Below are 15,342 nucleotides of genomic sequence, written 5' to 3'. Positions count from 1 at the left end.
GTGGCCCGGGAAACAAAGGTGGAGGAGTATGAGAGGGAGCTGGCCCGGGCCAGGAGGAAACTCAAACAGCTGAAGATGGAGGTCAGACGGGCCCAGGGGAAGGTGGAGGAGGCGGGCGAACGCACCATCCCTCTGGAGGAGTCCATCAGCCAATCATATGAGGAGATTTTACAGGTGGACGTGTCTTTAGTTGAAGACCCATCCCTTCCAAATATATCCCACTCTGGTTATGAACTCATTGTCCTTCCAAAAATACCTGCTATGGAAGGATTGGATTGATGACAGCATTACAATAGGGTAGTCTTTCATGAGTTCATTGATCCAGTCCTGCAGTCATCAAAAGGGTCAGTGGTCACAAAAAAACAGAGAACAAGCCCTGGGCTATGGTCACAAGGGAGAGTATTCGAGCTTGTAAAGCCCATTAAGAGAATTGGACCATGGCCTCTGATTTTTCCTGCCACTGTGTCTCCTGCTATTCTCCTCATGTGGCAACTGGAACCCTTGAAGTAAGATAGCCTCTAGGGTTTCCTAGAATGCCAGGATGCAGAGCGAATATAAGAATATGGTATCAGGCTACAGTATATGTGGGTGTGACCGACTGAGGTTGAAACCCAAGTCTTCTCTGTGTTAGCCCGCTGAGCTAAAGCTTCAGGTCTCAGGCGAAGGTACACCAAACCACCTCTGTTACATGAGAATACTAATATAAAGCGGTTCAGTCAGACCGGCAGGGGGTGGGGATTCATTGTTATTTCAGTCCCCTGCTGACAGGTGATTAATGTGTAGCCTTCATCATGCCCCCCCAGTGTATTGATCTGTGTTGTCACAGGACTGGAGAGTGAAGAGGCTGGTCACATCGATCCGTTGTGTGTGTTATTGATCCTCCATGTTGATTTTTGTTCCTTTTAATCATTCTGTCTCATGAGAAAAAGCCTTCAAGCTGTAGTGGACCGATATTTAATATCAGCTGGGTTTCTTTTGTTTGCTGATGATGTACCAGACGTAATCTTTAAGTAGATAACAGTCATTGATTCAGGAAGAGTTCAAAAGGTCTATTTTATTGGATAAAGACAAGCACAAGGTCTTTGAATAGCCATGTGCCTAGCACTCAAACCCAACCACTTACTTACTTGGTCTTTACCGTGCCAAGTGGAGCATAAGGCCTGCCCCCATCTCTTATTGTTCTGGGCAAAGCTAACACATGCATAGACTTCTCTAAGATGTACAATACCAGTCAAAAGTCTGGACACACCTACTCATTCAAGGGTTTTTCTTTATTTTGACTATTTTCTACATTGTAGAATAATAGTGAAGACATCAAAACTATGCAATAACACATATGGAATCATGTAGTAACCAAATATATTTTATATTTGTGATTCTTCAAAGTAGCCACCCTTTGCCTTGATGACAGCTTTGCACACTCATGGCACTATATTTCTTTTTTGGTTACTACATGATTCCATATATGTTATTTCATAGTTTTGATGTCTTCACTATTATTCTACAATGTAGGAAATAGTAAAAATAAAGAAAAACCCTTGAATGAATAGGTGTTTCCAAACTTTTGACTGGTAATCTATATATATGACAAATAATTAATTTCGTCAATGACTGCTGTGGACTAGGAGGAGCAGACGCTCAGTATACTGAGTGGGGAGCGGACGGGAGATGCAACACTGCCAGACCACCAGCAGGTGGAGCCAATCGACACATCCCCCAGCAGCCTCAGGACAGAGGACGGAACTCTTGACGTCCCCGCTGTACCAGCCAGGTCATGGGGCAGGAGCCAATCACTGCCTGTCTACGCTGAAATCCTGGTATGTTTCATACAAAAGTGTTTAAATCCCACATGATGTCCATCAAACCCATAAAACTTGGGATAGCTTGAATTATGGGTCCTACGGGCTTTGAAATGAGTTGCCTATTCTCTCTTTTCACAGGCAAACCTTGGGTGTGCGGCTCGCGCTAAGAACGGATTGGCTGATACACAAGAAGAGGAGGAGGAGACAATTACACCAAGCACACCAAAGGTATGGCTACCGTATTACCTCAGTGTAATGTACTGTAAACCAAAAATAATTTTGAAGAGACTGGATGTATGAGGAAAACTCCCTTAAACTGTGAGAAATGTTTAACCTATACCTCTCTAGCAGAAGGATAAGGGAGAAAAGGAAGAGAAAATGGAGGACGAAGAAAAGATTTCCCAAACACGATCCACCAGTAGCATAGCAGTCGAAGAGCTCGACTTCTACCACCCTGACCCCTTCATTCACTGTGAATCTGAACGTGAGTATCTATCTGTTCCATATGATTTGATGATGATGATTATGGTGGTGGTGATGATGATGGGGATGATGATTCTTTTCTTTTTGCAGATTACCTTTTCAAAGATGACGACCTCTTTGCCAAAACGGATAAATCTGGTGAGTGAAGTTCATATCTAAAACTTTGACAATCTGATTGATTATAATGATACGCTATAGCATTATCCAGGCCTCTAATTCTGTTTGCGACTGATCCTTTATCGTAGATGATGACCCGTTCAAAGGCACGGACCCCTTCGCTGCAGACATCCTCTTTCCAGAGGGGTCAGAGGAGCCCTATCCCTCCACTGATCCGGACACCCGCTTAGAACCTGGATCTAACGACGAGACAGACAACAGCCTCTCCTGCGCTGAGAACAAAGCCTCCACCGGCACCCAGTGCTTCGAGTCCGAGTTCCCCGACGAGGACGAATCCAGCGACATAGAAATCAGTTACAGCAGGGAGGATCTGGACACTGTTCACACGGACGCTGTTGAACTCTCCTTCGTTGAGCCCCAAACCTTGATCATGACTGAACGCTTGGGTTTCAAGCCCATCTACGCAGCTCAAACTTGTTCCTTGGAAACTGAATTAGATGACGCAGATGAACCCGGCGTAGCTTCTGGGCGCGAACCCTTCAGTCAAGCATCCAGGGCCAACACCTGGGCTGCTGGACCTAACTTCTCCACCGAATCTGACCCCAATGGATACGAGTTTGACATCAACGCAGTATCCCCTCCTTCCGACATAGAAGAGATTGACATCACTCTTGGATCTATACCAGTTGACTTTGACCTGGTGCCACCTGGGTACGACTCCGTGGAACCCAGCAACCCTGTTGGGATTCAGGCTTGTGACTCAGAACCTGCCGGAACAGGTGGATGCGACCTTCCTGAACCCAGCCCTCCTGTACCAACCCGCCCGGTCCGTCCACCTAGACGCCTCAAAGGGGGAGCGTCGGCTGACCTTGTAGAAGAGCCAGACACTCCCAAAGCTGAAGGCTGTGATCCAGGTTCTTCCAACCCCTCTGCTGATTCAGAGCTGGACAGTGCTATCGGGATGGACCCTCTTACCAGCTCAGCTGAACACAACAGTAAATTCAGCTTCGGCAACAACAGTTTTGAGCTGAACTACGAGCCCAACTACGAGCCCAGTAGTCAAACTTCGTACAACTATGGATTTAAACTCAGCCCCGAACACCACAGCGAAGAGATCCTAGATCCTTTTGCCGCTGAACTCAGCGATGAAGAAGCTGATAACCAAGCCTCATTTGATCCTTACGAATTTGAGCCTACTGCTCAATCTGAGAACCAAGACGTGTTCGACCCTTACGGGTTTGGACATACATCTCATGACACCGACCGAGACACATTTGACCCCTATGGTTTCAAACTCTTAAGTTTTGAGACTGACAACCAATCTATCGTCGACTTACACAGCAGCGATGATACAAACCTTGAAGACAACAATAACACAAACAAAAGGGACTCCTTTAGCTTCGATTTCAGTAACGCAGCTTCAATGGACCCCTATAGTTCAGAACCCAGTAATACTGCAACAATGGATCTCCTTGGTCTGGAACTCAGCAGAGCCAACAGTGTTGCTGAGTCAGACTGTAACAATCCTACAGCGTCTGACCCATTAGGAACAGTACAAACTATGGCAGCTGGAAGCAACTTACTGGACCTGGACCTTGTGTTTGGAAGCAGTAGTTATAGTGATAACCCTGAAGTCACCACTGACCTCTACCCCTGTGAGTCTAGACCGGGAAACCCCGCTGGTCCAAACAACTTTCAATTCAGAGTGAGAGACACCGCCCACTCGGAGTCTGTAGACACCGTTTCTGACTGGACGACTGCTAAGGTCAGTGGCTCTTCTGTTGTTTGACACTGTGGACATGTGTGTTCTGGATGTGTGTGTGTGTTTAATGTATAGTTGTGTATGTTGTGTACTGTGGGTTTGTGTGCAAGCATGGATATGTGTGTGTGTTAGTGTGTGCATGTGTGAATATTTTACTGTTTACGATCCAGTGACAGTAACTTTAACTATCATTTGTATTCTTGCCTCACAGACCAACTCCAGGGAATCCTTGTCCTTTGGCCCAGTCAAACCCCGCACACACAGCCTGGACAAATGAACCATTCCCTGGAAGGAAGACACCAGTGTGGCCATGACTGCAGTACAGTACAACAATGGGGAAGTAGATGGAAGGATATGAAGCAAAGGCGGGAATGAGAGTCTCTTTTCTCCAAGCTGGCATGATTCACCTTGACCCCTAGTCAAGGGTTGCAACATTGCATTGATTTGAATGTGATTGATATGTTCATTGAAAATCATAATTTGATGATTCTAATTTGAGTTATTAATTGCTGATGGTTGCTTTGCAGTTATACGACCTTGGTTTGTTCTACACCCTGTTAAAAGTTGCAATACAGTATTGAATCTGGGACCAAATGCAGTAGGTTCTCAGAGGTGAGAACATACAATTCCACATCCCTAAGACCTCGAGTTTGAATTGCATGAAAACAAAAGGATTTATTATCCTGAAACTCGTCAACCATCCATCCTTTATCCGATATACAGTATATGAGGTGCCAAGGGATAGGGAAAAGGATGGAGTGAATAGTTTGGAGTTGAGCTGTCTGCAAATACAACTGATTACTTTTGAGGGAGGTGAGAAAACCAGGTATGGTAGAATGCAGGGTCTGAGCAGTTTTGTGTTCAATTTTATTAGTCAACTGATAATTAATAAGTAAAGCCAATTGTGGCCAATACAAATTGTTACATAACAGTTTAACATCCCTTGGACCTTCCACGACCGGATTTGCACTGTCCTGGTTGACTATATTCTAACTACCAATGTGACATGGCACGAGCCAAGCCAGAACAACTACATGTATATACATCGGTATGTACTTTCTCAGACCGCCTGGGCCAGTAATACATAGATCAATTTAGGGGAGTACAAAGTGATTGAGTGGCTAATCTTTCACACATACTACTGTAAATGAACCGTTCATACAGTGTGCAAATATCTATATCGTTACAAAATGAACTCCCATTTTTGCGTACTGGTACTGCCAACACAACACACCACCTGCTTAGTACAAAGTGTCTTTATTGCAGTGATGGGGAATGGCAAAACAAACAAACAGAATGTAATAATCTAGACCCAACTGCATGTAATACACATTCACCATAAGCTACAACGCATAGTCAAATAAATGAAAAATACACTAGCAAACCTGCTCGGTAAAAAATATATACAAAAAGTCCATTTAATCAACAAAATCTACTTATTTTTACACATACAACATTAAAGAATGTATAGATACTGTACATTGTGTGCATATGCACAATATAAGCCCATGGACGCACAATTTCACCTTGTTTCATACAGTTCTTAATCCATATTTTATCAAAACATAGTTGATACTATACAGAATCAACAAGATATGGCATACAAAAAGCACAAAAGAACCTTCCTGCCACTGAAGGTTGTTCAGAAGCTACAGATGACCTTGTATTGATGTAATCAACTACCATACACCAAAGGCGTCAAATAATAGCGTCACTTTTGATGAGTGGGTATACTTGTATATTCACAGTTCATATTGGTTTCATAAAAACATGTCCATTTACATTTAAAAGAACTTGTGTTCTTCATCAAATAACTCTATAACGAGACACTCCTCATTGACTGTCTAGCAATATTTTGCATGCTTACTTAGAATTAGAACATTAATAGACAATAGACATGTAGCGACTGAGGACAACAGATCTATCCTTATTCAACTTTTATCTACTGTAGACTCATGGAGTAACCGCTCTAATGGAAATACGTTTTCTCAAAAGATGGAAGGCAGGCAGAACGAGGTGCGATCAGGTGGGACCATTCTAGCCAAAGAGGGCAGATGCGCGTTTGAACAACAGGCCATAGAGATGGAGGACTCATCTTTGTATCTGTGCCATTATAGCATCAGGGTTACATCTCCATTTTAAAGTAGTACATTTTCTTCATTAGTTGATTGCTCCCAACTCAGAAATCCCCACCCAGTTGACTACTTTAAAATGGTGGAAGCCCTCAATTGCAATGTCCATGCTAAAACAGGTGATACCCATGATAAGTACTACATCTCTCTCTATAACAGCAGGCACAACTCGATATAAAAGCTATTTATTTATATTTTCCGAAGTTGCCGTAATGTCACGAGAATCCACTTACGTCAGTGCATTCGTAACAACCGTATCATTGCGAAACTTATATTCAATCAAATAAGCCTCACGTAGCTAATTAGTTAAAAAAAATTGTTGACCAAATTCGACACTCATTGACCTCCATACAAAAATTCCTCACTTTGTGGGCTTATTTTCGTGGAAAGATATTGGGCGGAGTAAAACGTCTCGCTTCGCCTCTTCCGGTCTGATACTGTATGATTGATTAGGAGATGCATCAAAATGCTAGTCATGTCTTCATTTGAAATGTCAGACTGCCACGAATAACACTGTTGCAGTTTTAGTGTCTTTCCCTCTGCCCACAAACCAAGAAGAATACTTGTACAACATTCCAAGCTAAAGCCCCCTAAAGTACATTGTCCCTATAGGTTTACAGACATTGTACACTCAGCTACTGATAGCAGTAGAAAAGGCATCCCTTAAATATTTTGTCCCAAATAGAGTAACACGTACTCAGTGAAAGGTATAGAAGAGATGACAGTTGCACTTTCTTTTACAATCTTTACTTAGAGAATACTACGTTGAACCTGGGGTCAAATACGTAAGCTGTACTTGATTCAGTTTGCCAGACGGCTAACTCAAAGCTAAAACAAGCACATGACAAAGTATTTGACATATATATATATTTGTCCCAAGAGCTGTGGAATACTGTGATATACAAAACTCTTCATTTGGACCGTAGAGTGACATTTCCAATTACTGTAAATGGTAGCACACTTCTGATTTGATCCCATTACCAGAGTGAAGTAAGGATAAATACATTGTATAGATTTACACATGTATTACGTCACAAGTACTTGATGATAGTTCACCAACCCATATCAATGCTTTACACCACACAATGTTCAAGGGTATTAATTCAACATAGTGCATCGCCTCTAGGCCATCGTTCAACCAATCAAATCATAATAATTCTACCCGCCATCCAATCAACAACTGAGGACATACCAACTTCCTGAAGCAGTCTTAATACTTGTACATTCCTGTCCGTTGACAAGCTCCCCACTTGGACATAGTGGAACTGTATCTGTTCCTTCTGCCGACCACTTGGGTCTCGGTTCTAGGTCACAGTTCTAGGTCAAGAGTGGTTGGACGGTCGCGCACAGCTAACAAGTAACCCCAGACACCATACTGCCACAATCTGCCAATTGTCCATGGTCAAATCATGGTCAGATCAGTGAGGGGTGTAGACTAGTGCGGTCCTCAAAAAGAGAAGGGTACAGGGGTTAGCCTAGGCTTGGTTGTCCCACCTCTGTTCTAGGCTTTGTCCTTGCGCTTCAGCTTGTTGACCTTCTTGGCTCCACCATTCTTGTTGATTAGCTTCATGACTTTCTCCTTGTGGTCCAGCACCTTCATCATGGTGTCTCTAGCCTCAGTGATCTGGTCCATCACCAGCTTACAGCGCTGCATGTTACCCTGGGGAAAGGGGAGGGAGAGACAATTCAAAATGGCTGACTGACATTCATAACAAAGACGAGGCCCAGGTAGAATTTCCCTCGAGTCCTCAGAAATGGTATAAAGCTACCTGTGGAATTGATCAAAACCAGACCAAATACTGATACATGGCGGCATGCCTGGTTATAATAGTGTGTAGTAGTAGTGTTTATGCGAATAGCGAGTTCTTAGATATTGTAAACTTGTGGTCAGTCAGATAGTGATGAGAAAACGTATGGGGTTTGTAGGCTATAACTAGGTCCTAGAGTCTTTCCTGGTTAGGTCACGTGGTCTGAGAAAACTCTGTTCCTACCCATGAGCAGCAGACGTGCATGGATTTATTTGTAAAAGCTGTGTTGTCGTGTGTTTGACCTCTGACCTGTATGAGCTCATTGATACGGTGCAGGTCATCATCCGACCCGGCCTTCTTCTTTGGGATCAGACCCTCTTGGAGGGTCGTGAGGCGGCTGTACACGTCATGCTCCAGATTAGTCTAGCGATAGAGAGGAGACGTATAAAGACCAACACCACAACTGACTTATTCAGGAGGACAAGTATCTTGTTCTAAGAAGATCTAGTTTTAAACCCACTTCATTGTCTTCCGACAGCTACGTCATAAGGTGATGCGTTACCATGAAGCACCATCAGTGCAGACGGTCGTCGCTCTCTCTGACGCGAGACAACGAGATCCACTTGGGTACAATTTAAGTGTCATCCATTTTCACTCCACCTCCAAATTCATAACTCTTAAGTTGTCTTTTCATAGTGCTTAAAAGTTGACGGCACTGAGTAACTGTACTCTCTATTATACAAAGATCATTGTAAAATGGAAGTAGTGTTTCTCTCACCAGCTGCATGAGCTGTGCAGCACACAGGTGCATCTTCCAGCCCTGCGCTCTGCACACCACCCCTTTCTGATTGGCTACGTCCTGCAGGGTGCCCTTCTTCTCCTCTGAAACCATGACAACGCACCATTAAAACCATATTATAATACAGTAATACCTTCAACACACACCATTAAGCTATTTAACTATAACTAGGGTCAGGAGTTTTTCCTGGTCAAATTACATGGCAGGGATAAACTCCAGGCCCTATTCATGTAATGTGTGTGCTATGAAAGTGACTGGTCATTTGCTAGCAAGGTAAATAGCATTTCCCTGATTAGCATTTTGTGACGTCTCCAAAAACGTTAAGTCAAATGACATTCGCTTTCAGAGCCTCCTACACCTTCCAGTTTGGCTTCACAGTACACATAGCACAAGAAAAGTTGTCCTCTTGATGTGTGTGTGTGTGTGTGTGTGTGTGTGTGTGTGTGTGTGTGTGTGATTTCTAAATGTTTTCCTATGTATGCATCTTACCATCTGGTGAGAATAATAACCTTGTGTGATGTTGTTGTAATAATTGTTGTGTAATTTAGTTGTCCAAACAAAATAATGAATAAACAATTCAACATCAAAAAGCATCCAGAGCATCACTGCCATTTCAGTCCTCAATAAGCACATTTCAGACCCATAATACAATTTCAGTCCCCCCAAAAAGTGAATTTCAGTCTCTCGAAAAGCACATTTTATAATATAAATTTAGTTTTTAGTTAATTTAATTGCAAAATAGAAAGACAGTTTTTAGTTTTTACACAGTAAAAAAGAATACGTGCAGGAGGGGGAAAAAAGCCCAAAAGGGCATGTCGGGAGGCACTCGGCCTCCCAGTGGTCATAAATCACACAGACTAAGCAGTGTAGACAAATAAACAAAATAAATGCAAAAGAGGTCAAATAAAATAAAATCTAAGCAGAAAGTCCAACTACTAGGGTGTAGAGCTGTGATGGACAGTAGGTGCCTCAAAAAATGTTTTCAGTACAATGCCAGGGATAGCTTGGTATATTCAGGCGGGAGTTCCAGATCATAGGGCCTCTGTAGGTCATTCAGAATGAGTTGTTCTTGAATGTGGGTGACGTAGTGGTTGTCTGTTTCTTGTTAGTAGTTATAGAATTCACGTGGCAGTGAAATAGTTTTTTGAAGAAAGCGGGTAATAAGTGATTTAAAAGAGCCGTAAACAAATTGAGGAACTTGAAGAGAATTCCTTCAATAAACATTCTGTCCTAGTAGTTTGAAAAGTGGTGATGAAAGGTCTCGAAAACCAGCAGATATGATATATAACGAGCGTTTTAGCAGGGGATAGATTGATAGTAGTTTGGTATGGTGTGTGCTGGTCAATGTGATGTTACAGTCACTGCCGAATGGGAAGATCATTGTGTAGACAGAGCAGTGCTTCGGTTTATGACGTATCGCATTTTGCCAAGTATCCTCGTATTTTTTCTGATCTTAGAGGTTATTGTCTTTATGTGTGATTTTAATTTAATTTAAATTGATCCTTTATTTAACTAGGCAAGTCTGTAAATAAGAATTTGTTAACTATGACGGCCTACTGGCGAACAGTGGGTTAACTGCCTTGTTCAGGGGCAGAACGACAGATTTTTACATTGTCAACTCGGGGATTCGATCCAGCAACCTTTAGGTTATTGGTCCAATGCTCTAACCACTAGGTTACTGGCCCAATGCTCTAACCACTAGGTTACTGGCCCAATGCTCTAACCACTAGGCTACTAGTGGTTTCCATGACAATTCATCATCAATCAAAACACCAAGAAAGAGGGTTGTACAGGCTTGATCAACGGGTATATTATCAATATGGACCCCTATAGAGCCCCACGGTGGACGTGGGGTAAGCCTACATAAAACACAGACCTTATTTTAAGTGTTTCTAAAATCCCCTATGGGAAAAATTTATGGTGGAAAAACGATTGGAACAATTTCTGTTTTATGGGCATTATGACTCATACTGTGGTCCTCTATATAGTCTGTATTTTCTGTTCTTTGGAATAAATCATATTTGTTTAAGTTTTTTGTTAGAGTCAGTGACAATTTGTTGATTTTAAGCCACTGAGATATATGATATATGATCAGCAAACAATATCTGGGAGAGCACTTTGGATGCTTTGAGCTGATCATTTATACCGATAAAATAATAGGGGTCCAAGTGTTGATCTCTGCGGCACACCACAATTAATCTCTATTTCTTTGAAAATCACATATTGCTTTCTATCCTTTAGATATACCCAGAGAACCAAAGCAGAGATTCTTCATTCACGCCCTAGTTTTAAGTTTTTGTAATAAAATATTATGATTAGGGATGGGTGCAGTTATTCGAACCGGCGTTAGTATTCCATTACTTGGGAAAGTATTAATCTTATTTCAATTTTAAATACAATGATCTGTGCGCCATTGCTACATAGCCTACAAGGATAGACCACTACATTCAAAATATTGTAATGACCTGACTAGATCATAAATGAACAATTGTCCAGACAGAGGCTTGAGTTTGCGAATTGACGGTTTATTAAACCAACTTTACACAGGCTACTGTTTGGGCCGTAGCACACGCCAAATAAATGACAGATAACCCACAAGCCAATCGTGACCTTCTCTTGTGAAGCCCAGACGTAAGAGAGAGAACAAAGGCGAAACCTGGTCTTAACTTCCAATGCTCCATCCCCCTGCCCAACCCCCCTCCACGCCACTCCGCCAACCGCCAGGATGCCCGGCATCAGAACATTCCAGGCATTCCCGTGATTGGCAGATAGCAGGTTGACTGACATGTCGGACCCCGCGAACACTGGGTACTGGTCAGTACAACACAACCACTTACTAGCCTAACACATAACACACAGCTGTCTGTGCGGGTCGCTACACAGCCCCCCCACCACAAAGTCCCTCGTCCCTGAGGGAACAAACAAAGTCTCTGAAGCGACCTGGAGGTCTCCTTTGCCTGCGTGGCCGTGATGGTCGCAGAGTGCCCCTCTGGGAACCAGGGGATGAAGGCAGGGATATGGGGGACAAGGAAGCGGGAACGGGTAATACAGTCCGTGGCTCTGGGGAACCACGCGGTGACACAGGGGGGGAGACAGGGGGAGTGGGCTGTCTGGAGCCTTGTCTGCGGCACCTGGGGGTGGGTGCCTGGAGAATGGCATTGCCAGAGAGGGGAATTGTGGGGGTTCCTGGGGTTTGGGGAGAAGAGGCCCCTCTGTATGGGGCTAACCTGTCCCGGTGCAGTGCCACCTTTCTCCCCCTGGGAGGAAGCTGCACGCGGTAAACAACCTCCCCTACCCTCTCCAAGACACTGCAGGGTCCCACCCAGTGACTGTCTAACTTGGGGCATCTGCCTTTTTTCCTTAGCGGGCTGTAGACCCAGACCAGCTCCCCAGCCACAAAGTGCCTTCCCCGGGTGTGCACGTCATAGTTCCTCTTCTGCCTCACACCTGCATTCACCAGCTGCTCTCTGGCGAAGGTGTGGGCTGTCTCCAGGCGGTCCTGGAGTCTCCGGGCATACTCCGGCCCCGGGGGAACATGAGGGCTATCCAGGGGCCGACCAAACGCCATCTCCGCAGGGGTGCGGATCTCTCTCCCCAGCATGAGGAGGGCAGGCGTGCAGGAGGTGGAGTCTTGGACAGCGGAGCGGCATGCCATGAGGACCATAGGCAGGTGCTTGTCCCAGTCACGCTGGTGTTTGGAAGAGACGATGGCCAGCTGCTGTCCAAGCGTTTTGTTGAAGCGCTCCACAAGGCCATCACTTTGAGGATGGAGAGGAGTAGTGTGGGTCTTGTGCATACCCAGCCTCTCACACATGGTGGCGAACACACGGGACTCAAAGTTTCTGCCCTGGTCGCTGTGGATGGACTCTGCAGCTCCAAACCTGCTGAACATCCCCGCTGTCAGGGCGTCGACGATGGTCTCTGCCTCCTGGTCAGGCAGAGCATAGGCCTCGGGCCATTTTGTGAAATAGTCCATGGCCGTGAGCACCCAGCGGTTTCCACTGTCTGTGGTGGGGAACGGCCCAACTACATCCACTCCCACCCTCTCCATGGGAGCCCCCACTGGGAACTGTTGGAGCTGAGCATGAGAGCGGCCTGGGGGGCCCTTTCTCGCTGTGCAGTTGTCACAGCGGTGACAAAAGTCCTCCACATCCCTCTTGTGCTGCCCCCAGTAGAAGCCCTGACGGAGACAGCGCAGTGTTTTTGTGACCCCAAAGTGTCCAGTCCCCACCCCGCCATGAGTACTCTGGAGCACAGCCTCCCGCAATGCTTTTGGGACCACCACCTGCCACCTCTCCTCTCCCGTAGCTGACTCCTTCCATGCCCGCTGTAGCACGCCATCAGCCAGCCGCAGTCTCTCAAACTTTGACCACAACCCTTTGGTCGCGAGTGAGAGCGCTGTCACCTCTTCCCATGGTGGCCTCACCTGCGCCTCTACCCACTGTAGCACTGGCTGTAGGTCTGTGTCCCGTCCCTGCTGCTGCCGCCATTCAGCCACGTCGACAGTCTGCAGCTCACAGCAGACAGGCCCGCTCGCCCGACACACTGTGGCACAGACCCCCTCTGCACACAGCTCTCTCTCCCGTCCCTCTCTCCGTTCACAGTGGCGGCAGCCGTCTGCAGTACAGGGCCGACGGGACATGGCGTCGGCGTTGGAGTGGCGTGCCCCTGCCCTGTGCACCACCGTGAAGTCATACGGCTGAAGCTCCTCCAACCAGCGTGCCACCTGCCCCTCTGGCTCTCTGAAAGACATGAGCCACTGGAGAGCAGAGTGGTCAGTCCTTACAGTAAAGGGCAGACCACCCAGGTAGTACTTGAAGTGTTTGACGGAAGCCACAACAGCCAAGAGCTCCCGCCGGGTGACACAGTAGCGGCGCTCATGTTTGTCAAATGTTTTGCTGAAGTACGCCACCACTCTCTCCCCCTCTGGCCCCACCTGGGCCAGCACCCCACCCATGCCCACATTGCTCGCGTCTGTGTCCAGGATAAAGGGCAAGGTGAGGTCAGGGGGGGCGAGCACGGGGGCCTCGATCAGTGCACGTTTGAGGGTGTTGAACGCCTCCTCACACTCCACTGTCCAAGTGAAAGCCTTGTCCTTCGGCAGCAGGCGGTTCAGTGGAGCAGCAACGCTTGAGAAGCCCCGTACAAACCTCCTGTAGTACGAGGCCAGGCCCAGGAAGCTCTTCAGCTGACGCTGGTCGGTGGGGGTGGGCCAGTCTCTGACAGCCCCTACCTTGTCCTCCATGGTGCTGATCCCCTCCTTCCCCACTCGGTGGCCCAAGAAGGACACCTCTCTCCTCATGAAGTGGCACTTCTCGGGGTGGAGCTTCAGACCTGCGGCAGCCACCCTCTCCAGCACACGCCGTAGCGCCCCCAGGGCTGACTGGAAGGAGCTGCCATGGGCCAGGATGTCATCGAGGTATACCAGACACTGCTGTCTGGGGATGCCATCCAGCACCCTGTCCATCAAACGCTCAAAAGTAGCTGGAGCGTTGCACAGGCCAAAGCACAGGACCTTGAACTGCCAGTGTCCTCTGTTAGTGGAGAATGCAGTTTTGGCTCTGGCCTCTGGGGAGAGGGGCACCTGCCAGTAGCCACTGCGGAGGTCTAGTGAGGAGAACCAGGAGGACCCCCTAACCAGGTCCAGCGACTCATCGATACGTGGTATGGGGTATGAGTCCTTCCTGGTTACCTCATTCAGCCGCCTGTAGTCCGCACAGAACCTCAGCTTGCCCCCCTTCTTCGGAACCATGACGAATGGCGCCGCCCAGGGGCTGTCTGAGGGCTCAATGAAGTCTGCCCGCTGCATCTCCAACACAGCCTTGTCTGCCGCCTCCTGACGTGCCAGCGGGATACGGCGGGGACGCATCTTGATGGGTCGAGCATCACCTGTGTCGATCTCATGCTGCACCAGATGAGTCTGACCCACCTCTTCCTCACTCAGCGCAAAGCTGTCTCTGAATTCAAACAGCAACTGCCACAACCGTTCCTGCTGCTCGGGGTCAAGACCAACACAGTTCCTCCCCCATATCTCCCTCACTGCAGACAGTGTCCTCTCCTCTCCCATCTGGGGTAGCTGGGCTGGGGGGGCGCGGCCTGGGCTCACAGAGGGCTGTGTCATGGAGGTAGCTGGGGGAATGTAACACACCGCCGTAGGTGACAGGGGGGCTGGGGAAAAGTCACACACAGCTGTGGGGGAGGGGGGGCAGCCATGAGTCTCTGCTGCTTTAACTGTTGGAGTAAAGGGTTTGTTGGGTTGAGTGAATGTGACATTAGGGGGGGCCATGGTGACTTCCGGCCCTCCCTGGAAGCTCAGTGTGCCCCTATTTAGGTCTAACTGGCAGCCTGTGCTCCTAAGAAAGTCCAACCCCAGGATACAAGGGTCCTGCACAGCCACCACCCACACAGGATGACGCACAGTCCTGCCCCCTACTGTCAGAGTCATTATTCCCTTCCCTTTCATGGGTGCCAGCTCACCTGTGACTGTGCGGAGCTGCAC

At 46.8% G+C, this 15,342-nt stretch overlaps 1 protein-coding gene across 1 annotated transcript in view; it reads right to left on the bottom strand.

Annotated features, from left to right (window-relative positions):
• Positions 1-5,414: 5,414 nt before the first annotated feature.
• sap130b (Sin3A-associated protein b) overlaps positions 5,415-15,342 on the bottom strand; it is a 30,460-nt gene continuing 20,532 nt past the window's right edge. The window contains exons 17-19 of the mRNA XM_039003841.1: positions 8,823-8,926; positions 8,354-8,467; positions 5,415-7,956 (exon numbers count right to left, since the gene is read on the bottom strand). Coding sequence (XP_038859769.1) covers positions 7,798-7,956; positions 8,354-8,467; positions 8,823-8,926 — 377 coding nt within the window. The 3' untranslated portion in view covers positions 5,415-7,797. The remainder of the gene's footprint in view (positions 7,957-8,353; positions 8,468-8,822; positions 8,927-15,342) is intronic.

Source organism: Salvelinus namaycush, chromosome 11 (assembly GCF_016432855.1).
Source record: "Salvelinus namaycush isolate Seneca chromosome 11, SaNama_1.0, whole genome shotgun sequence".
NCBI lineage: Eukaryota > Metazoa > Chordata > Actinopteri > Salmoniformes > Salmonidae > Salvelinus > Salvelinus namaycush.
This window is presented reverse-complemented; position numbering and strand designations above follow the sequence as displayed.